The sequence below is a fragment of the Chionomys nivalis genome, chromosome 6, assembly GCF_950005125.1.
Source record: "Chionomys nivalis chromosome 6, mChiNiv1.1, whole genome shotgun sequence".
Classification (NCBI taxonomy): domain Eukaryota; kingdom Metazoa; phylum Chordata; class Mammalia; order Rodentia; family Cricetidae; genus Chionomys; species Chionomys nivalis.
The window spans coordinates 92,354,050-92,378,140 of NC_080091.1; the positions used below are offsets into that span (position 1 = coordinate 92,354,050).

Here is a 24,091-nt window from a genome sequence, read left to right on the forward strand (position 1 = left end):
GATTGTGAGTTAAGGCAGCCTGGCCCACTATAGTAACACCTTATCCCCAAAAGTAGATACGGGGGGTGTGCCCAGTGTCGCACACTCTCTGGTCTCCCACCACTCTAACCTGTGTACCACTGCTCTGTACTCTAGCTCCATAATTTTGTCACCTTGAGAATGCTCTGCTTGCACACACACTGTATGTGACATTTATAGATTGATAATTTTTATTTATAATGCTCCTGAGATATATGCAAGTTTTTAATGTATATCATTAATTAGTTCCTTCCTGTTTATTGTTAAATAATATGGTGTGAGCATACTACAGTTTGTGAAGCCCTCCAAATTGTATATATGTGTTTGTATATGCATGTGTGTATGTGCACGCATGCGCTGTGTGTGCATGTGTGTGCGTGCTTGTATGTGTGTGCGTGCGTGTGTGTGTTTATGTCTGTGTGGCAGGGAGGAGGTAGTGCTGAGAATCAGGCCAAGGCCTCCTGCATGCTGGACAAGTGCTCTACTACTGAGGTATATCCCTAGATCAAGAAGAATGTATGTTTTAATTCAAGAGGAAAATGCTGTGTTTTAAAATGAAATTTGGTGAGTTTTTAAACTTTTTTCTGAGGCTGGTGAGATGGCTCAGCAGTTGAGAGCATTGGTTGGTTCTCAGAACACACATTGGCACTTAGAAACCTTCTGTAGCTCCAGGTTCGAAACCCTCTTCTGGCCTCTTTGGGCACCAAGCACACACATGGTGCACAGCAATACACAGAGGGAAAATAGCATACACATAAATTAATATAAATAGATCCTTTTAAAAACACCTGTTTTCTTTGAAGTCATCTAGCTAGATGATCTAGTAATGCATCACTTTGTTGCGTCTTTTGCACACATACCTATAGTTTGTCGTTCTGAGACTATACTGCCAGATAGATCTAGTAATGCATCACTTTGTTGCGTCTTTTACACACACACCTATAGTTTGTCGTTCTGACACTATACTGCCAGATAGATCTAGTAATACATCACTTTGTTGCGTCTTTTACACACATACCTATAGTTTGTCGTTCTGAGACTGTACTGCTCTGTAATTATTCTTGTCTCATGTTGAAACTTGAAAAGCTTTTCAAAAACATGGTTAAAATCTACTTGTGATTTTTAAAGCACATTGCCAACTTATTGTAAAGAAAAATACTTGACATAAACACATTAACCAGTGTTGTATCAGGTGGCATGGCCTCTCACATGACAAGGCTCTGAAGGAATGTATGCTTGTGTGTGATTCCTGGATGGTGCACTGTATGTGTGCACCACATCCAGAACACACTCAACACATTGCATCTCCTAGCCCATTGCAACTTCTATACTCTTTCTGGTCCTTAAAATAAGAACAAGAAGTTAGCCTAGGGCTGGAGAGATGGCTCAGAGGTTAAGAGCACTGGCTGCTCTTCCAGAGATCCTGAGTTCAATTCCCAGCAACCACATGGTGGCTCACAATCATCTATAATGAGATCTGGTGCCTCTTCTGGTGTATATATGTTAACAGAACATTGTATGCATAATAAATAAATCTTTAAAAAAAGAAGTTAGCCTATTTTATAACTATTACGTGCTATTATTTGAAGCCTTACTCTATTTGAGACATAAGGAAAACATTGGTGAGCAGACACTAGAAGGAGCTTTATCTGAAAAAAATGTACAACCGAGTAAAGGAATACAGTCACATAGACAGGAAACTAAAATATTTTATAGTAAATTCTGTAATAGCAGTGTTATAGAATCTTTAAGGACAACTTACCCAAAATTTTAGGTAGGGTGGCATAGAACTGGTTTTCTAAAGGATGGCAATTTAGAATAGAATACGGAAAGTAACCAGATTAAATCCTGGGGGACTCCACTTCGAATGAGAAAGACAGACACGGTGGTCCAGTAATCAATACAGCACTTCTGTTAAATGAAGAAGACCTCGGTGGATTTGTGGGTGGGGAGAAAGTAGATGCAGCAAAGTTGAAGTGTGCCAGCCTTTTGGGGAGTTGGGGTTTCCCCCTACCTGGAAGGAACAGCCACTGAAGCCTTGAGCAAGGCAGGGACAGTCTGTAGATTTGAATTTTGAAAGCCACTAATGAGTAGATTTTGTTAAGACAAGGTGGGAATCACAGGAGGCAATGAAAGCTGCTTCTAGAATACAAAAACAGGGCAGTTAGTCTGGGTAGTATTAGAGACTGGAGAGAAAGGAGAAGATCAGAGACAGTTTTAGGAAGTAGGATTTATATGATTAACACGGGAATTGTATGAATGTAGGAAGTAAATGAGAGGACTACGAACACATTTCAGTGATGTGTGGAAGGGGGCACTCAATGTGTGTAGGAAACGCATAGTAGATGTGCAGGCGTATGTTGATTATAATGTGATGTTGGCATCGCATGTTGTGTTCTATCTACTCCATATATATATATATATATATATATATATATATATATATATGAATTATATATGTATAATTCATTATGCCCCACCCTCACGATGTGGCATGTTGTCCTGTAATATTCTCAGTCAAGGAGTAACTCTGCTTTTCTCTTTAGGGAGTTTTTGCGTTTGGCAAGCCCTTTGAATTGTGGTGCCTGGGACAAAAAGCTGCTGAAGCAATATAGGGTCCACAAGCCAAGTTCGCTGAGCTACGAGCCCGAGATGAGAAGTAAGCTGAGTTTGAAATTCTTTGTCTTGGTTTATTTTGTTAATCAAGTCCATGTGAGGGAGGGTGGATATTTATGAAAGCCTTTCCAAACAGAAGAGTTCATTGCTGTTTGAGCAGTGGCACAGAGAACAGTTCAGGTTCTCTGGATGTGATGGGGGAGTCGTGCTGGGTGGTATGGGATACGGGCAGGTTAGCCCCTGGCGTAGAAGAGGGAGATGAGGGAAATGTCCTATGGGTCATTCATAGGAACCAATTAACTCGTCCTCAAAGTAGCGTGAATGAGAGGAGAGAAGATAGATGGAATGAACAGAGGAATGAGGAGTACAGGGGGAGATGTAGTCACCTAGACAACTGTGGTAGATGTGATGAGTAGCCTCCAAGGAGATGTCACTCTGAGCGGAGGAAGGTGACCTGGGAGGAGCAGAATGCTGGCACTCCCCACTGGTCAGTCAGGTTTATAAGGCACAATGGCAGAGGAGCCCAGCTGCCCTGGATTCTGGGTTCCAGCCTGTGGCTAACTGTGGTTCTTGGATTTCCGTCCATGGTTAATTCTGTGGTTTTGTGCATGTTTCACTTTACGGTTCCTCTGGATCGTTGCTGGCCATGGAGGAAGGGCAGATAAGGTGGACTTAGAATGAAGGTTGAATAGACAATGTTAGCGCACTGTGTAGAGACAGACAACCCTTCCCAGGTTCGTGTTTTCTGCCCTTTGGTTTTGGATGTGCTGAGAACTAACCCTGTGCTAGGCAGCTGCTCTGTCCCTGAGGTGCATCCTCCCTGTCCGCTGTGGCTGCTGTGAGAGGCAGTAATGTCCGTCACAGTTGTTCCCCACAGTTCTGACGTCAGTGCATCAACCTTCAGCCCTTGATCCCCCTACCAGTCACCACCACTGTTAGCTGCCGTGTCATGGAAACTTTGAGTTCCAGCACGGTTTCATGGGAAGGCAGTATATATTACAGTTTTTCATGTTAATTACTGTACATCCCCTTTATGTACTTTGGTTTTTGTGTTTTACACAGTTCTTTAGAATTGAGTTGTAATTCCCTTTGTTAACATGGAGAAAATAGTAGTTCCTCCCTAAGACGGCGTTATAACACTATATGGTCGACCTGGCATCAGGCACATTGAAGATACCGTGCAGCTCCTCTTCAGAGGAAATGTTTCCTTTGTTGCATTTGAGATGTTCCCTGGGAAGACAGAACTGTTTATCAGCACTGTCTCCACGTAGAGATCCTCAAGCAAAGGGTTTTATTCTGATAGCTCTAAGGGTACAAAAGATGGGGGAAGACAGGAAAAGTGAGTGTTGCTATTCCTCTCTGAGCTACCCAGTTACTTTCTGCTATGTTGCTTGTGTTGCGGGGGGGGGGGGGGGTGGTCTTATTTTTTTTTCAAAGAGAAACGATCAATGCTGTTGTGAATTAAGAAACTACACCCCTTAGCTGAGAGTTAGTTACGTGTCGGGGGTGGGGGTTGAGCGGTGATTGTGGGCACTTATATTCTTTTTAGTGCCCAGTGTCTGATGTTCTGCAGAGTGTGTGGTCTTTGATAGTAAGATTAAAAGGGAACGCAAGCTCTTCTTCAAGTCTGAAACGGAACAACCAGCATTGCAAGAGCACAAGTATCCTTGGTATGGAAAAAGAAAATTCTAGCGTCTGAATATAACTCAGTCCGGTAAAGTTACTTTAAAATTCAGCTTGTTCTCCTCATTCCTTGCAGGCAGCATGATCACCTCTCTGGAAGGTCTGGGCTCTGACAACGTTTTCAGCCTACATGAGGATAACCATTACAGGATAAGTAAAAGTCTGGTGAAGTCTGCAGAAGGAAGCACTGTTCCCTTGACCAGGGTGAAGTGTCTCGTCTCCATGACAACCCCTCACGACATCAGACTTCATGGCTCCTCCGTTACTCCAGCATTTGTTGAATTTGACACATCCCTTGAAGGCTTTGGGTAAGGAAGCGGCAAGGTCGCCGGAGGTGCTCCCTTAGAGTCTTGTTCTATCATCTTGAGCCTCGTTGAGGTCTTTGCGATGGACTTGATCTTGACTGCTGGGTTAGAGTATGCTGTTATACCTTCTGTGCTGTATGTGTTCAGTGATTCCAGTTGTTTGAGCATGCTCTTTCTATATTTACTTTTTAAAAGTTATTTATCATATTAACTATATTGGTATAATGATGGAGTTAATAATTGAGGTCCATGGTTGAGTAAGTTTTTGTAAGTTTGATTGTGGATAAAATTGTTTTCTTGGGTCACATCCAGCTCATTCATGTATCCTCTCTGAGTGGCAGAATTATGTCATCCTAGAAGGAAGCTGCTTGAACACAGGAGGTGCTTTATCTGTCCCCTTCCAGACAGCCAATTTCTGTTGTAATAAATATGAGCTGTAGATGATAGATAAACTTAGATATTAAGCTCAGATTGGGTTCTTTCATCGTGCCTCCAGATTATGTATGATATTATGGTTGATAAATGTCATCTGTATGACACCTCAGTGACACCTCAGTGACATCTGTATGACTACTCAGTGATGTCAGATGATAACTTTAAATATCCTGAGATTGATACAGGAGCCAACGCAGCAATACAGACTCTACAGTGAGTCTCCAAATTTGTGAAGTCCAGTAGCCTCAGAGTGTGCACAACTATGTCCAGTTGCATAATTATGAGGAAGCATTGAAGGGAGATATCTTTTCTGTGATAATGAAATTACTCAAGTGTTTTGATTGAGATTGTATTACCAGATGTATTTCATACCCTCTAATCTCCAGCTATGGTTGCATGCTTATTTGCACACACGTTGTATAAAACAGAGTGGCCCTCTAACCAGCATGTGTTTTCTTTATCAGCTGCCTGTTTCTGCCCAGCCTGGCTCCCCATAACGCCCCTACCAATAATGCTGTCACAACTGGTCTTACTGATGGGGCCGTGGTCAGTGGCATCGGTTCAGGTAAGCGTCACTCTTCCTCAGGAGGTATCTCACTTGCCGTTCATTTAAGAATGTAAATGGGAGTGGGAAGGCCTCCTTCAACATGGCTCCCGCAAAGCCGAGTGTAGCGCTGAACTCGCAGGAAGACATGCAGTTTCAGATTGTTCTGACACAAGCTCAACGGCTCGCGAAAAAGCAAAAGAAGGAAGAAAAAAGTCTTAATCCTGGAGTGATCTTTCTGAGCCACCTGCCAGCAACATTTTCTGAAAGTCACATTATGATTACTTTACCCAGTTTGGCGCCATTAGCAGATTCGGATTGTCCCGAAGTGAACGGACTGGGAACAGCAGAGGGTGTGGCTTTGCAGAGTTCGAGTCTGCGAATGTTGCCAGGATGGCTGCAGAAACAGTGGACAGCCACCTTTATGGCGCAAGACTTCTGTCGTGTGAATTTATGTCACCAGAGAAAGTCCACGAGGGCCTTTTTAAAGAGTGGAATGTTCCCTTTCTTCAGCCATTATTCCCGGCACTGAATCGCTATAATCAGAAACCGGGGCATTCGCTAATGTTGAAGATGGAATATCGGTTCAAGAAAGAAAAATTACTCCGGAAGAAGCTAGCTAAGAAGGGGATCGATTATAGTTTCCCTTTGTTGGTCTTACCTAATCCAAAGAAAGGGTCTTCACTGGGCACTCAGGAGTCCAAGGCTAACCAGGTTTTGCGTACCCCAAAAGACAGGCTTTCAGGTATACCTAGGAATACAACGAAGAGGACATTTTGGGAAATGGCCAAAATGGTTCATAAGAGGAATAAGGCGGCTGAGAAGACTGTGGACAGCCAGGATCCCACACCAGTTTGTACATTTTTGGAGAGACAAAAATCACAAGTGACCAAAATCGATGACAATAAAGATAATGAAATCATTTTCAAACAGCCCGTGCCCACAGTGAAAGAGGAGGCACAAGAAAAGGAAGAGCAACCAGTGGTCCTGAAAGCGTGCTGCTTTGTGTCTTCCAGGCAGACGTGGTCTACACATGTTACTGGTGCAGCGACATGCAAGCCACTGGCGAGATTATTGGAGGAAAAACACGTTTGTTCATTCCAGTGATGCACGCCATCAGGAAGTTGGCTGTTGTGCCCTCTCCTGGCCTGAGTTTTATTCAGGCTTCACAGCTGCCTTAGTTTACTCTGCCTGTATCATATTACAGACTTAAATACCACCAGTGCTGTGCACATAAAACCCCAAAGAATATGGCAGGCTTCAACCTTAGACCCCAGAAACTGGAAGTTAAATAAACATACGGAGAATGAGAAGGCAGTTCACGTGAGAATAACATTTGCACAGGTGCTGTAAGGATCTGGAATAACTTGTTTTCATACATAATTACAGTGAACTAGTGTAGGTTTGACAGGTCAGTATCAGCAGGTATAGTCAAGATTCAAACAGTGACCAAACTTTTCTACCATTTATCCGTGTACAAGAGAACTGAAAAACTTTGTGTGGTGGTGGTGGTGGTGGTGGTGTTCCATCATCTGTTTGTTGCTGTGCTTTTGTATTGCGCATGCAGGTTTGTTAATATAACCTACAAGAATGTAAACGGGAGCCACAAAGCCTTTTCCTGATTTTTCTCTCCAGGTGAGAGGTTCTTCCCTCCTCCTTCTGGCCTAAGCTATTCCAGCTGGTTTTGCATTGAGCACTTCAGTTCTCCTCCGAATAACCACCCTGTCAGGCTCCTCACTGTTGTGCGGCGAGCGAACTCCTCCGAGCAGCATTATGTGTGCCTTGCCATAGTTCTGTCTGCAAAGGACCGCTCCCTAATTGTCTCCACGAAGGAGGAGTTACTGCAGAACTACGGTTGGTGTCAGCCCCTTTCTGCTCTCATGATTCCACAAGGGGAATGTCTACCTTAATTAATATCCATTTGTAAATTTAAAGTATTAATCCTCATCTGGCTTTCAGTAGGCTAGTGTAGAACAGGTTATATGGATTTTTGCCTATTTACCAGTGAATTGTAAGATACTTTTGTGTTTGTGTGTCATATGTACACACATACATACACACATATACACACACATACATATATTCTTTGAGAATTTCCTACATGTATGCTGTTTCGTTTGGTCCTAAGTACACCCCACTTAAGGCAAGCAGCAGAGGCTGAGCCTGAGCGAGGGCGCATCTCGCGTGCCAGCGCTCAGGATTCTGGTCCTGATGCTGTGCTGAGGATGCCCATTTCAGTCACATCGCTCTTCTCCCCACCCTCTCTCACACCTCCCTGGGATCGGTTTTTCTTGCATCTTTCCTTCAGAATTAATGTTCTTTGGTCCAGTCTGTTCTCCCTGGGAAGAGAAGGGGTCATCATTTTTTGCTTGCTTTTAAGTCCACATTACCCCAGGAACCATGAAGTTATCTTTTTTAAAAGTCTGTCCATTTTCTAAGCCTGGTGTTTGTATTTCACATGCATAGAGAACATCTGCATTTAAAGACTTGAATTTTCTTCTGTACAGGACCTTGTCTGAGATTTGTTTATGAAACCTACCTCTCTGTCTATTTTTTGTCTTGGTGACAGCTAGTTGGCCAGCTCGAAGCCTTGAGTAACCCTCAACTGCCAGGCTTTGCTCTGTCTTACTGTGGCACGCCGTCCATTCCTCTCCAAAAGGGAAACTCTCTGTTACTATTGGTTTGCTTCTGAGATGGAAGTCTCACTGTTAGCCCAGGTGGCCTGGAATTCCTGATCCTGCTGCCTTCACCCCTCCTGCTGTGATTGCAAGCGTGCCCCGCAGCCATGTGTGGTGTTGTGCAGTGTTAGGGACCGAGTTTGGCTTTCGCGCATACAGGCAAGCACTGTAGGAGCTGAACCGCCACACCCACCCTGGTCTTCATTAGGGTTTGTACTACTGTGCAGAGACACCGTGACCATGGCAGCTCTTACTTAATTGAAGGAGCGTATGGTTCAGAAGTTCAGTCTATTATCACCATGGTGGGACATTGCAGCGTGTAGGCTGACATGGTGCTGGAGACTTAGCTGAGAGTTCTGCCTCTTGGGCAGGCAGTAAGGAGTAGCCTGTCCCACTGGGCATAGCTTGAGCATACATGAGACCTCAGTGCCCGCCTTCACCGTGACACACTTCCTCCAGCAAGCCCACACCCACTTCAACAGGCCACACCTCCTAGTACTGCCACACCCTTTGCGGGCTATTTTTTTTCAAACCACCAGACGCCCCATAGAATTTTTAAGTAATATCACCTTCAGTACTGGAGAATATTTACTGTTTATTAATAAGGAAGGGAAGCACAACTTTTTCCTTTGGTGTGCCTTTGGGGGGATGCAAGAGAGGAGCCTGTGCCACTGTGAGTCCTGGGTACCAAACTCAGGCTATCAGACTCAGTAGTAAGTGCCTTTACCTATGAACCGCCTTGCCAGAGCTGGTATGTGTGTGTGTGTGTGTGTGTGTGTGTGTGTGTGTGTGTGTGTGTGTGTGTATGTGTGTGTGATTGACACCAGGGCTCCATACATGCTAAGGAATTGTCATTCTAAATAAGATCTGATGCTTTACTGTAATAGCTATCTTTATAGGCCCAAAGCAGGAATCAGCGTTTTGCTTGTAGTTCTTTCATATAATTGGAACTTTACTTTTAAATGTACTTATTTAATGCTCTTTCCTGTCTGCTCCCAAGTTGGTTATGGGTTATGTTAGCTCCTTCATGTCCCCTTTTCAATGTGGTTTTAACCTCTGTCTCTCAGCTGATGTCTACCCACTACAAATTGTGAGAAAGAGCAAGACTGTGCTATAACTCAGGGGAAGAATACATGTTGGCACGTGTCGGGTTCTGGATTTGCCTCCTAACACCACCAAGAACAACAAACAAAACAAAAGACAGTACATAAATTTTCAGTTAGATGAACATTTAAAATGAAATTATTATGAACCCTTTGTTTTTTGTTATAGTTGATCAAAATTATTCTGAACAACTGGAAAGGGAGATAGGAAGGATCTGGGAGGAGTTGGAAGTAGGGGTGGGAGGAGAAAGGGAAGGAGGGAGACCTGGGAGGAGCTGGGGTGGGGTGGGAAGGAGGAAGCAAAAGGAAGGGAGCACTGTGGTAATTAAGTTACAGTTTCAAAGATAAGAAAAGGAGAAAATTCTCTCTGTCCTGTAATCTTACTGTTTACATATGTGTAAACCTGGTGCTAGCACGGTGTGACTAGTGCTACATATCAGGCAGAAGTGGGGAGAGTAGAGAAGCTTGTAGAGTTGGGGAAGCTGGCAGAAGAAGATGACTGTAGGACAAGGTTCTCCCAGAAAGCAAGAGCTTACAACCGCCGATGCCTTCCACACAGAGCCATGCAGAGCTGCTGTCCTGAGATTCTGGGCAGGGTGGTCTGTGGGATGAGCAGCATGCCTTCCTCTGATGATGGTTACAGAATAGGGGCAGTGTGGGCATGCACTCTTACTCTTTCCCACTGCTTTAGTTGATGATTTCAGTGAAGAATCCTCCTTCTATGAGATTCTCCCGTGCTGTGCCCGCTTTCGATGTGGAGAGCTGATAGTGGAAGGACAGTGGCATCATCTGGTTCTGCTGATGAGCAAAGGCATGTTGAAGAACAGCACCGCGGCCCTCTATATTGACGGGCAACTGGTCAGCACTGTGAAGGTAAGCATTCTGCACCGGGAAACACAGCCCTCTCAAGCCAGCTCTTGAGAGAAGGTAATGGGGCATGTGCACACCGGCAGAGGGGCATGCGTGCATGTGTGCGTACATGCGTGCGTACATGTGTGCATATGTGGAGGCCAGCAGTTGACTTTGGGTGTCTTCCTCTGTTGCCCACTACTCTGTTTCTAAGACAGGGTCCCTCTCAACCCAGAGCTCACGGGATGACTAGGTTGGTCGGCACCAGCACCTGTGAGCCTTCCTCCTCCACCTCTCCGGTGCTGCTCACTGATGCAGGCCACCGTGCCTGGGTTTCCCTTGGGTACTCATGCTGTGGGAAGGGATGGCGATGTATCAAGAATGTCACACTCTAGTATTCAGGAGCACTGGGAAGAAGGAGTAAAGAATCCCTTCCTGAATGAGGTGAATATTGGTCTCAGGTGAACGTTTCTAAACCTAAAGTTCAAAATACACCAAAATCTAAAACTTCCTGAGTGCCAGTATTATTCACAAAAGGTTGGGGGGGGGGATTTCAAAGTATTTTGAATTTTACATATTCTGAGTAACAAAATTTGCATAGATATGCTAAAGTCTGGAAAATCTGTCTGAAACACTTCCAGTTCAGACTAAATCGATCTAAAGCATTTCCGGTCCAGGCTGTAAGCTGTCCTTACTTTGAACAGAACTCAGCAAGGTTAAAATTCCTTAACTTGTGTGAGACAGTGTCCATCTTACACTGATGTTATTTGAGAGAATAACGAAAGCAAATTAGTCTCTTTGTGTGAAAACATCAGCTTCCTGGAATCATCTTCCCCAGTGGTAGTGATGTTTTATTGTGACATTCTGTGCCAATGAGATAAATGCCGGAACTTCCCATTACAGTGTTCACTGATTCTTTGGTGTATGGTGGTGTTTAAAGTGAGTCTCTAGACTCTGCTAGGTTCCTCCTTATTCACGCTATTGTGTCGCCAGCTTTTAGGATTGAGAGGCACACAGCAGCATTACACACACATGTCCACGTACACACGTCTACTGAGAGTGCCTTTCCTCCACGCTGACAACACTGGGATCATTCTTTTTTTTTTTTTTTAAATATTTATTTATTATGTATACAATATTCTGTCTGTGTGTATGCCTGTAGACCAGAAGAGGGCACCAGACCCCATTACAGAGGTTGTGAGCCACCATGTGGTTGCTGGGAATTGAACTCAGGACCTTTGGAAGAGCAGGCAATGCTCTTAACCTCTGAGCCATCTCTCCAGCCCTGGGATCATTCTTTAATAATGTAAAATTTGGGGTATGATCTGAGGTTGGCTGATGTTATGGAAAAACAAATCAGTGGCAATGTCTCTCACCTGTCACAGAAGCCACCGTTACAGGCAGACCCTCAGTTCCTCATCTCTTACAACCAACTGAAATATATATTTATTTAAAATGAGTTGATTGATAATTAAGATGTCTCATCAGTAAACAAAACATTTTCAACTCTGAGAATGTCAATCAACCATGCCTATCTTGTGTTGAGATAATATATATGCATATAAATTATAGATTTTTTTTCTAACTATTAAGATACTTTTAATCAGTAATTTTCATTAGACTCACATCAATAGTGGTTTCATCATAGAACTGTGAACTCTGCATTTTCAGAGAAGCATCATTAATCTGATAATCAGACCACAGGCAGTGAGTGATAGTATCCCTATATTTAATTGCTGCCATTTCTCTATATAATGTACTTTGTGAGAATCTGATGACAAATTTCTGCATTGACCACCCAGTTACAAACCGTAGAATTTTGCCCTTTGTGTTTCTCAACTTGGTTTGAATATATGGTGTGGTCTTGGGATAATGAGAACACATATAATGTAAAGTAGTTATTCCTGGGTTCCAGGCTTTCGCCGTCTCACCCTTGTGTCTTCTCTGCAGTTGCATTATGTCCACAGCACTCCTGGAGGCTCTGGCTCTGCAAATCCCCCAGTGCTGAGCACAGTCTACGCCTACATCGGGACTCCTCCTGCACAGCGCCACACTGCGTCACTGGTCTGGCGCCTGGGGCCCACTCACTTCTTAGAGGAAGTTCTACCTCCTTCCAGTGTCACCGCCATCTATGAACTCGGACCAAATTACGTTGGAAGTTTCCAGGCTGTCTGCGTGCCATGTGAGTAACTTAGCCTCAGTTCTGCACGCTGTATGGGGCATAACTTCTGCAGTGAGATTCGGAGATTCGTGTGTGTGTATGTAGGACTGGGTATGTGTTTGGCTGGGAAAGTGCTTTTTAATTTTATCCATCACTCCTGTTGAAAGTGCTCTTCTCGGGTTGAGGATATATCTCAGGACTAGAGTGTTTTGCTGCCTTGTCTGGGCCTTGGATTCATTCCTCAGCATCACGAATAAATTGATAGAGAGAACAAAATATAGAGCCAGGCAGTGGTGAGGCCCGCCTTTAATCCCAGCACTTGGGAGGATCTCTGTGAGTTTAAGGCCAACCTGATCTACAAGAGCTAGTTCCAGGACAGCCAGGGCTACATGGAGAAACCCTGTCTCGGAAAACCAAAAGAAGAAAGGGGGGGGGGGGGGGGAAGAAAGAAAATATAGTGCTCCTTTTCACAATCACACTGTGCTTTTCACAATCACACTGTGCTTTTCACAATCACACTGTCCTTTTCACAATTACACTGTACTGTTCTGATTCACTATCTACTCACTAATTTCCTTTTCACAATCACACTGTACTGTTCTGATTCACTATCTACTCACTAATTTCCTTTTCACAATCACACTGTACTGTTCTGATTCACTATCTACTCACTAATTTCCTTTTCACAATCACATTGTGCTGTTCTGATTCACTATCTACTCACTAATTTCCCATGTTTTATTCTTGGATTAAAGATGAAGATTTTGGTCAACTCCAATCCTATTTTCTTTATGTTGTTACTTCTATCACATGAAGCAATTTAAATATTTAAATGTTTACAAAAGAACAAGTAGGCCCAATAAAAAATTCTCAAGATTAAAGCTGTCACTCGTAATAATCAATTTTCTGAAATCCGTTTTTGACTACAGTTTACTTGTGGCACCCATATTTCCTTGTTCTGATTTCACTCATGGTCTCAGAGACCTTAGTTATGACAGATAAGTTCTAAATATTAGCTAACTTGATGATGATTGAGTACTTTGTTTACTCAGCCCTGTGTCTGATGAGAGCCGACCCTGTGCTCAGTCGGTTAATACCCCAAGGGCCTTGTTCTCTGCTCCGCCTCATGCATATTTATTTCTCTCAAAGCAGCGTCTCAGCTCCTGCCATTTTCACTTCCGTTTCATCAGTGTAGGAGCTGAGGCAGAGACAGACAGACAAATAGATTTACTACATAGATTTTCAGTAGTAAAGCAAGATTCCAAAATGTGTGTTCTTCCCCACCGTGGTTAGGTGAGAGCGCTTGGTAAGCAGAGCTGCCGACAACCAGGCGTTCTTAGGTTTTCCCATGCAGAATGGAGTGTTTGATGGTTTGTTAGATGAGTTTTCATCCCTTCGCCCCCTGCGCAGTAGGCCTGATGGTCAGGTTCGGTAAGAGTAAAACGGGTATAGGCTTGTATGACTGGCAGCCCCTTTCCTATACTGTAGTCACAGAAATAGACAAGAGCTAAAAAGGCAAAATGGATTGAAATCTTGCTGTGAAATCTGGCTGTCTTTTATTTCCACTTTAAAACATATTTAAAGCCACCCAGGCAAGAATGACAGGAAAAACAGACGCTTTGTTCTGAGCGTGTAGAAAACGATTGGCCGTTGTGATAAGATGCTCTCTTTCTTTTGAAGGTAAAGATGTAAAGTCTGAAGGTGTCATTCCTTCGCCTGTGTCACTAGTTGCAGAGGAAAAGGTTTCATTTGGCCTCTATGCACTCTCCGTGTCCTCCCTAACAGTGGCAAGAATTCGGAAAGTCTATAACAAGTTAGACAGCAAAGCTATCGCTAAACAGGTAAGTGGAACGCTCTCCTAGTTCACCATGGCGGTTCTCACTGGGAGGGTGGTCCAGATGGGCCCTCAGGGTCCCTCAGATGTGAAGCCCAATGTAGTAGAGTGCGATGTTGCTTGATTTAAAGATGAAAACAAGGGAACATGGGCCAACAAATGTAGGCCAAAAGACAATGGATTCTCCACAACCAATACAACGCTGCCAGTACCTTCCTAGGCCGCCAGGACCGGGTTTGTCCACAGATCTTCAGAACTAAGATCATCAAGTTAATGTTGTCCTTAGCTGGGTGGTAATTTGGTAAAGCATCCAAGAGACTGCCGTGGTCTTCCTCCCCGCAGGGCAGGGTTGCTGGATGTAACTGCAACATTTGTTACTCTTTTCCTCTTCTGGGGTCGTTCTCTCGCTGACACACACTTTGATCAAAAGCAGCTTAGGACGAGAAAAGGGTTAGGTTTCAGTCCCTCACTGAATCATGTCAGGAACTTGAACAAGAAGTGGAGGAACCCTGCCTGCGACTCCCTCTTGGGTTCGTGCTTAGCTATTTATGCAGCTCTAGATGACCTGCCTAGGGATGGTGCCACCCACAGTGGGCCAGCCTCACCTGCATCAGTTAGTAAGACAATTCCCCGCGGACATGGCCACAGGCCAATCTGATTAGACAGTTCTCGATTGGAGACTTTCCTTTCAGGTGGTTCTGGGTTGTGTCAAGTTGACAATTCAATCAAACCAAACTACTTCCTTTGTTGTATTGTGTAGTTTCTGATGCAGACCTGAGCATCTGAAGTGATGGTTCTCTGTGTGTTCTTTCTCCCTTTCTTTCTTTCTTTCTTTCTTTCTTTCTTTCTTTCTTTCTTTCTTTCTTTCTTTCTTTCTGATGTGGGAGTGATTTCTTTCTAATCTGTTGCTTTTATTGGTTAATTAATAAAGAAACTGTCTGGCCCATAAAATGGGTTAGATCAATATGTAAGAGCTAGCCAATAAGAGGCTGGAACTAATGGGCCAGACAGTGATTAAAAAAATACAGTTTCCGTGTAATTATTTTGGAGCATAAGCTAGTCGTGCGGACAGCCGGGTGGCGAACACAGCCCCGCCACTCTTATTACAACATCTTTCTTTCTTTCTTTCTTTCTTTCTTTCTTTCTTTCTTTCTTTCTTTCTTTCTTTCTTTCACATTTGATCTCTAAAAATCAAATATGAAATACCTAGACTTTTTGAGAAATGTGTTCCCTGATTGGAATGGAAGCATTGACTCTCTTGAAATATAAATTCACATCTTCCACTACCTTTCAGTAATTAGATTTGCAAATACCTTTCTGCTGCATTTTCTTAGTTTTATTCTGGGACTTTAATTAGCATATTTGTTTTTCCATATTGCCACCTTCATGTGCCATTTATATTTGGTACATTTTGCTCCTAATTTAGGCCAAACATATTTAAATATTTAGCTTAATTGGGAAACTGAGAATATCTTGCTGAGTATCAACGCTTATGTTGGCAGCGTCAAGTTCAGCCTGAGTGTAGCGCAGCCGTAGAACACTTTCTTTGCACACATTCCCTAGGTGTGACCCCCACACCACAGAATGTTAAGAAGTTGAACCTTATGGTCCTAAAGAACTCAATTTCTAGTGTTTGTTTGATAAGTTATTAGGCTGACTGGTTTGTGCTTTCTGAGGCAAGTTCTCACTGCATAGGCCACATCGGTCTTGACCTGGATTCCTCCTGCCTTAGCCTCCTAGACACTGAAATTTTAAGCTTGGACCACATAGACTTCCTTTAAAAAAAAAATACTGATATTGTTAAAATTTAAACAAATACAATAAAAAAAGGTTTTCTCTGTGATTCTGGCTTTATGGCAGAAGAGCCTAGTCGGTATGTTTTATAATTTCCTTATGTAGTCATGTTTCGTCTGTAATCTTGGAAATTTTATACAAATGAAGCTGATTGGGTCTGGATAAAACTGCATCATCAACATTTTTGTCTGCGAGGCACTGAATGATGGACAGCCACAGGGAAGTCTGTTCAGGAAGTCTCTCAAATATTTCTGCCATCTTTACCTCTGTCGACTGTGTTTAAAATTACTTTTATTAAATCTCATACTTTGGAAGTCCTTGCCCAATTAAAGGAAAGATTGTAAAGAAGACTCATATTTACATATTCTGTAAGTAGGAGACAGAAAGGGTTTACCCATCATAGGAGTGGTAGCACCGTACCAGACCATTCGTTCTTCTCTGATTGTGTTCTTTTCCTTTCCTGTTCTCCAGTTGGGCATTTCCTCCCATGAGAATGCCACCCCGGTGAAGCTGGTTCACAATGCCGCAGGCCATCTCAATGGCCCAGCACGCACAATTGGGGCCGCTCTCATTGGTTACTTGGGTGAGTAAATTGTCTTTCTTGTTTTAAATTCTTTGCTTTCAAATGTGCATTTCTTTCCTTCGTATTCATATAAAGGGAGACAAGGAATGTTTTAGGTTTATATTTTGAAGCACTTGACATTACACTTTAACATTACAGATCATGTTCCTGCTGTGTTATGAATTTGTCCCAAATTCTAATCATATTTAAAAATTATGAGCACTCATGAAATCTCCTGAGCTTCTGTACAAACTGCAAATGACATGTAGAAACAGTTGTGAAAATCAAAGCATTGATTACTTCGTGACTTCATTCTATGCTGGTTTTGCCCTTATGTCTTTCTGTTTCTTAAAAATGATCTGAAAGAACAGGGTTGTAGCAGGCACAAAGCCATTGGTCTAATCCCCAGTACCTCCAGACGGCAGCAGAAAGAGTGAAGTGGGGGAGCTTCTGGGTGTAGACACGGTCCACCTGTCACAGGCATCAGAGTTGCCTCTGCTAGAGCTCCACGCTCTGTCTTGGAGTTGGAGTTTATGGTTAGGCAGGATCAAGGCACCCCGATCAGGCTCCCAGGCTTCAGGAGAACTGATTAAAGTTGTGCTCCCGTGATGCTGGTTCCTTTTTAGAGTAACAGTTTTGCTGGGCCAACTCCTATGTTGAATTCATCCTTGCAATTTTCAGCACCCTATGCTGGCCATATCCTGACCCTGCTTTTCTTTTGTGGTAATATTGCATTATTAAAGGTCCCCTGTTTGATGGAGCACCGCTTTTGGGACTTAGGGCTTTCCATTCTTTACAGATCCCCAGCACAGTGTGGTGTGGTGGGAAGTGATGAGCAAAGCATTGGCAGACCAGGTTCCAATTCCTGCCATCCCACTGAGTGACTCAGGCCAAGCATCTAAGCTGCTTAGACTTCAGTTTCCTTCCCTGTGAATAACACTTACCCTGATAGCCTTAGAAAATAGTTCTCAAAATCCATGGTTCTCATGGATTAAAATGTTATAAACGCTGCAAAGCCTATAAACATTAAATTCATATTAACATGTGGGTATATTTATATTGGGTTTTTCCTTTTTTATTTAGTTAAACTATAATCACATCATTTCTCTCCTCCCTTCTATCCCTCATGTCTAAGGGCCCTGCCTCCTGGCTTCCCAGATTCACAGCCATTGTCTTTACACATTCAGAGAACTGAACCAACTTAGAAGTACAGCCTGCTGGGTCTGCTCAGTCGCTTGCATGCCTGTGTTTAAGGCTGTCCACTTGGTTTGGGGTAACCCAATCAGAGAGCTCTTCTCCAGTGAAGATTGAGTTTCCCTCTCTCAGCAGTTGTCAACTGCCTGTCACTCTTCATCACGTTGTGGGTCCCAATGAGATATCGACATTGGGATATCAACCATTGGTGGAACTCTTCAGGTCGTTAGGGAGACATATTGAGATTTCATGAACACAGCTTCTCTGTCACTTCTAAGAGTCACAGTTTCATAGCAGACTTCCCTGGTCTTACATTTTCTCCAGCCTCTCGTCCATTCTGTTCCCCGAGAGATGGAGCAGTTGGGGCTGGGTACCACACAATCAGCTGATCTGCATTTTGATCTCTTGTGACTTGACATACTGATCTCTTGCTTCTGCAAATAGAGATTGATGGGGAGTGAGAGCTATGCTTATCTGTGCACATAAGGGTAAGTGTGTAGACTGTAGCCAGGTTATAGTAGGTTAGGAAAGTCGCCCTAGAAGAACCTCAGATCCATGACCTTACCAGCCATGTGTCATGGCTGGGTGGCATTTATAGGGATAGCTTGCCCCCTGGTCATTGTGATGGACATAGGTGCCACACCTGGCTAGGACTCTTGGTCCTTTCCTCCCTCAGTACCTTGCATTGCGCCTTCCAGTACTATGAAAAATAGTTCTCAAGGAGGAGGTTTGGGGTCAGTTCCAGCTCAGACCCTCAAAGTATGTGTAATGTCTTTGTATTTGGGAGACCTCAAGGAGCTATGGCAACAAGGAGGTATCCAGGAGCTATGGCAATAGCAAGGCATCAAGGAGCTATGACAACAGGGAGACATCCAGGGGCTTTGGCAATAGGCTCTGTTGTTTTGGGACTCACTTGGACAGACTCCCCTGACTAACCACTTGAAAGCTTTCCCATGCCTGGTACTAATTGAAGGTTTGTTAGATAGTTTGTGGGAGGAGTATTATAAGCCTGTATGATGTAATTTCATTTGAAATGTGTGTGTATATGCACATACACTTATATGTACAAATGCAATTTTAGCTAAGTATAAAATAATGATTCCTCATACATTTTATATTGTGACTGATCTCAAAACTCTGGGCTCAAGTGATCTTCATCCATCCTTCTTAGTAACAGGGGCTACACGTCACAGCTACTTTTAAAGATTTTTTTTAATTTTTAAGTATGTGTATATGCAGAAGCTGAGGTGCACAGATGGGCAGGCACCCTCAGAGGCCAAACACGCTGGATCCTGAAGCTGGTGTTACGGGAGGTTGTAGCCACCTAACATGAGTGCTAAGAGTTGAACTCCAGCTCTCTAAGACCACACGCTGCACTCTAACCACTGAGCCATCTCTCCAGCCTCTGATTTGGCATCTTAATCACTCAGTCCTAAAGAGCAGTCAGGTAGCGCTCACCGGAGCAGCATCCCTGCCTTGCACTCATTTCCCCACATGGATTCCCTGGCAGAAACTAGGAAGCTCTTTCTCACCCCAAATTCCTGACCTCTGTGTTTCTAGCCTGTCTCTTGCCCAGCACCGTGTACTGGATAGGTGAAGCTGTACTAAACCCATCCTATATGCTCGTCTCACGCCTTTCTGGGAGTACGGAAACTAACACTGCCTTCTCCCAAATTCTTCCTTTGCAGTTTTTTTTTTTGTTTGTTTTTGTTTTTATGAAATATGTGACTGTTAGCAAACTCGTCAGTGCGACTTCTTGCTTGCATGGGAAATCTATTTAATTATCATTCGCTCTCCTTTCAATCAGGAGTAAGAACGTTTGTCCCTAAGCCTGTTGCCACTACGCTGCAGTACATTGGAGGAGCTGCTGCCATCCTGGGCCTGGTGGCCATGGCCTCTGATGTGGAAGGGTTGTATGCAGCAGTCAAGGCTCTGGTCTGTGTGGTCAAGAGTAACCCGCTAGCCAGTAAGGAGATGGAGAGAATCAAGGGCTATCAGGTTGGTAACCGTAAGGCTTTGCCGTCACTCCGCTTTACCCAGATCACCTCATTCTCATTAGTCCTGTTTTCTAAACTGGAAACGCATCGAATGAGGAGACATCTGTGTGGCTTTGTTTAACTTTGGTTTCTCAGGTCCACGTCTTTCTCTCAGTCATGCATGTCCTGCAGACTGCATTGTTTCAGCAGCCTTGACATGTATGAGGCGCTGGACCCTTGCTGTCCTGTGGAATGGTTCCAGGTCTCCACGCAAGTCTCACACACATCTCATCCATCCATGCTGCTTTTGCATGTGACTTGGGTGTGACTAGTCCATGTGCTGAAATCTGAGATGTCTATCGCTCATACTACTATGTGAATTCTGTCCCTACAGTTCTCTCCCTACAGTTACTATGTAGTGCGGTGGTTAGGGGATAATTAGAGAAAATGTCTGTACAATGCTTTTAAATAGGATGTTTTTGACTTCAATTTGACCTAATCTGTATGTTCAAGCGCCATGGATAGAGAAAGCCAACTATGTTCAGATCGCTGTTTCCTTGCTTGGGTGTTCTTTCCCTACCCAGAGGGAGTGAAGTGAAATGGATCAGGTTAAGCTGCTACTTGGAGAGACTGGGGGTTGGTGACCCCTCAAAGCTTTCCCCATTTTCTTTCTGGCTCCCTTCTATTTCCCACCCCTTCATCTCTAGCTCTCATACTCACTCAAGTATGGAGAGCCACTGTACAGCGAGCACACACGGCTGTTCCCAACGGTGCACAGGGGTTGTAAGATCGGCGTCGTTCTCTGCTGTGTAGTCTGTGGGGCAGAAAAGGAATGCAAGGGAAACAATTTAAAATAAATACTTGAGGCAAAGCCGAGAGTCTCTGCTGTCGAGTTTTGTTGCTGTCTCTCTGGACACCTGTGAAAACCAGCACGAAGGCATGAGTGCTGTCTTCCGGCTTGTGCCGTTGGGGGCTTGGTTCATGATCTGCCAGCTCTGTGACTGTTGGCCTGTTGTAAAATAGGACATCGGAGTGGGGAGCATGTGCCTGAGGAGAGTTGTTGATCTCATGCAGCAGGAGACAGGAAGGGACTGAGGACTGTTTCAACGAGTACATCCCCCGTGGCTCCTTTCACCCAGCGGGACCTCACCTGCACTAATAGCATTAGGTCATAAAGCCAACAAAGAGTTAACCCATTGACTAGGTCGGTTATATGTGCCACGATCCACGTGATTATCTGCAATAGGCCTGTTGTGTTTCTTCTTCCAGTTGTTGGCAATGCTGCTAAAAAAGAAACGCTCCCTTCTCAACAGCCACATCCTGCATCTCACGTTTTCCCTGGTGGGGACCGTTGACAGTGGCCATGAGACATCCATTATTCCCAATTCCACCGCTTTCCAGGACCTGCTTTGTGATTTTGAAGTAAGTTATACACACTAACTGAGAATACAAAGTTGATGGATCTATTCAACTTTTTCTTTTTTCTTCTCTATGAGAGAGTTAAGCAGTTTTATCTCAGATATATGTGTCTGAAATCATGTAATTTTATGATTATATCAATATCATTTAGTAAAACATAAGAAATCAAGTAATTATATTTCCTTTTCTCCAAATACATCCTGTTCTACAAATGTTACAGAAATTAAATGCTTAATACATACCCTGCAACTGCCCGTTTTTACTGCAGCAGGCGTAACCAAAGGTTCCCATTACGCTCTTGTGAAAGGAACTTTTCCACGAGAAGTGGAGTCTGGGTGGTTAGCAGCTCCATAGTGAAAGAATGTGCTCCCTGAAACAGCAGTTTTCAAGTTTATGATTTCAAGTTTATGATTACCATTTAATATGCAAACATAAATTTAGTTTAATACCAAATTCTGGCTCCGTTTCACAGTACCTTTCTACTCCATGACTTTTTAGAGCATCTTTTATTACTAAGCCACAGTAGTCTATAAATAATTCCTCCCCTTTTTATAAACAGCCATTTCACAAATAAAATAATCATAACAGCATATATTTTCTTTGATATTATTTTATAATCTAAAATAATGTGGTTTATCTTTGAAGAATATTGTACTATGTCCATTTCTTCTTTCCTGTCCTCTGCTGTATTTGTGCATTTTTCTAATTTATAATATCCAAAATAGTTTATATTATTTTCACCTTAAATGATCAGTTAATTTTTTAAATGCATTTTAAAAAATCTTTTCATTGCCCAGATGTATCATATTTACAGCTCTTTAAAGATTTTATTTTTATTTTTTATGTAAGTATATCTGTGCCCGTGTGCAGTACCCAAGGAGACCGGAATAGGGTTTCGGGTCCCCTGGAGCTGCGGTTACAGGTAGCTGTGCACCATCCAGTCTGGGTGCTGGGAACTGAAGCTGTCTCCTCTCAAGAGCAGCGAGGGCTCCTAATGACTGAGCCTTCTCTTTGGCCTAACAACACAGTCCTTATTTGTAAATCTGTATTCTGTCTCGTACCTGAATTATAACCAAGGTCTGCTGGCAATGAATTCTCCCATCTGAAGAAGGCTTTTTTTTTTCTCTCTCTCTTTTTATTTAAAGATGCTTTTGCGTAAATGCATTTCTACTTGGCCATTTTCACTTTTCTACACTTTAAAAATGTCATCGATCGTATTTATCTTTATGACATATAGAATATATATAATAGATTTAAAAGCATGCTAATTGCATTTCTGTCTTCTTGGGTCTGTTTATAGTGACTGATTTTTCTCCCCCATTTTCTGCTGTATATAGTTAATTATATGACTAAAGTATGTTCCATTAGTGTGCTTGATTTTGTTCTGCTGACAATCAATAGGGCATTTTCAGGCTTAAATATTTTGTTGTTCATGCTTTGTTGTAGGTCTGGCTCCACGCACCGTATGAACTTCATCTTTCTTTATTTGAACACTTCATTGAACTACTGACCGAGTCCAGGTATTAGTTAATGCTCGTGTCGTTGACTATCCACTTATGAAAGAGATGGTCTTACAATGTGTGAACTGTCTTTCTCTTACAGTGAGGCTTCCAAGAATGCCAAGTTAATGAGGGAATTTCAGCTAATCCCCAAGCTGCTCCTGACTCTCCGAGACATGTCCTTGTCCCAGCCGACCATTGCTGCTATTAGTAATGTCCTCAGCTTCCTGCTGCAGGGCTTCCCCAGCAGCAACGACCTGCTCAGGTGGGTTTGTCTCTCTAGAGACTGAAATCGCCAGTGAGGTAGAGATGAGTTGAGTTGGATGGAATTGGTCCCTAGGGTCCCTATGCTCATGTAACATTTGTAATGTCAGTATCGTGCAAGTAAGTTGTGGGAAGGGTGTGGAAATCAGCCAAAACATCGGCTGACCTAGATGTGAAGTTTTCAGTATAGGGATTGAGGAATTGTCAGCCCCACCCTTACCCCTCAAGGCTTGTTCATTCTCGGGTGTGTGTCACACACGTGCATATGGACTTCTGCTTTGCACCTTGCCTTGCCCTCTGTCACTCAGAAACAGATGAAACTTTATGGTTGGAGACATAAATATTTTATATGATTTGAGAATTAATTTGCTTAGAGTAACTGAAGAGATGGCTCGGGGTGTAAGATCACTTGCTATGCAGCTGTGATGAGCTGAGTAGCACCTACATAGCAAGCCAGATCTGCCTGTAACCCCATACAGGTGGAAGCAGAGACAGAAGGGTCACTGGGGCTGGCTGCTCGCCCAGCAGTCACATAGGAGCACCAGGCTCAGGAAGAGACCCTGTCTCAAAAGAACAAAGTAGAGAAGGACAAGGTAGGAACGCCAGTTCATTCTCTGTCCTGCACACATGCACAGGCACTCACCCCTACACACATGCTTACCCCACAGTCACACACACACACTTGCATGCATGTGCCATAGGTAATAGCTTTTTTTTTAACATGAGGGAAATTCAGAGCCTTTCCTTTTATTTATGGAGTCTGCAGAAAGTTGTTTGATGGTTTTAACTTTGATATTCAAAGCTGAGGCTTTGACAGTGTTTTGGAGAATTTCAATTATCTTAATTACTTATTTAGAATTTATCCTGCCATATGACCACTTAGATGAAATTATCACCAAACCTCATCAACATTTTATTTTTTTAACTTTTCCACTTCCTTTGTAAATGAACAAGGGCCCAGAGAACTCTAACTGCTTGTCTCTGTCACATTGTTAAAAGTCAGTCAGTGCCTCTGTGTGTGTGTGCACGTAAATATACTTATATACACGCACACACATCATATATGTATAACCTAGCCTGCATTCTAAACCCAGGCTCTCCATCCCCGGCTCAGTGGACTCACACAGATCAGCCAGAGCATCTAACCTGACCAGTCA

At 43.3% G+C, this 24,091-nt stretch overlaps 2 protein-coding genes across 7 annotated transcripts in view; both read left to right on the plus strand.

Annotated features, from left to right (window-relative positions):
- Wdfy3 (WD repeat and FYVE domain containing 3) overlaps positions 1 to 24,091 on the plus strand; it is a 242,464-nt gene that overhangs the window by 143,198 nt on the left and 75,175 nt on the right. For all 6 annotated transcript variants that reach the window (XM_057772666.1, XM_057772670.1, XM_057772669.1 and 3 more), the window contains 12 exons: positions 2,565 to 2,677; positions 4,394 to 4,625; positions 5,522 to 5,622; positions 7,237 to 7,455; positions 10,074 to 10,255; positions 12,182 to 12,413; positions 14,073 to 14,233; positions 16,492 to 16,603; positions 19,584 to 19,774; positions 21,022 to 21,174; positions 22,618 to 22,691; positions 22,774 to 22,935. In XM_057772666.1, coding sequence (XP_057628649.1) covers positions 2,565 to 2,677; positions 4,394 to 4,625; positions 5,522 to 5,622; positions 7,237 to 7,455; positions 10,074 to 10,255; positions 12,182 to 12,413; positions 14,073 to 14,233; positions 16,492 to 16,603; positions 19,584 to 19,774; positions 21,022 to 21,174; positions 22,618 to 22,691; positions 22,774 to 22,935 — 1,932 coding nt within the window. The remainder of the gene's footprint in view (positions 1 to 2,564; positions 2,678 to 4,393; positions 4,626 to 5,521; positions 5,623 to 7,236; positions 7,456 to 10,073; positions 10,256 to 12,181; positions 12,414 to 14,072; positions 14,234 to 16,491; positions 16,604 to 19,583; positions 19,775 to 21,021; positions 21,175 to 22,617; positions 22,692 to 22,773; positions 22,936 to 24,091) is intronic.
- LOC130875595 (MKI67 FHA domain-interacting nucleolar phosphoprotein-like) lies at positions 5,705 to 6,708 on the plus strand. The gene is given in 2 exon segments (XM_057771615.1): positions 5,705 to 5,873; positions 5,876 to 6,708. Coding segments are annotated over 2 exon segments (1,002 nt in total).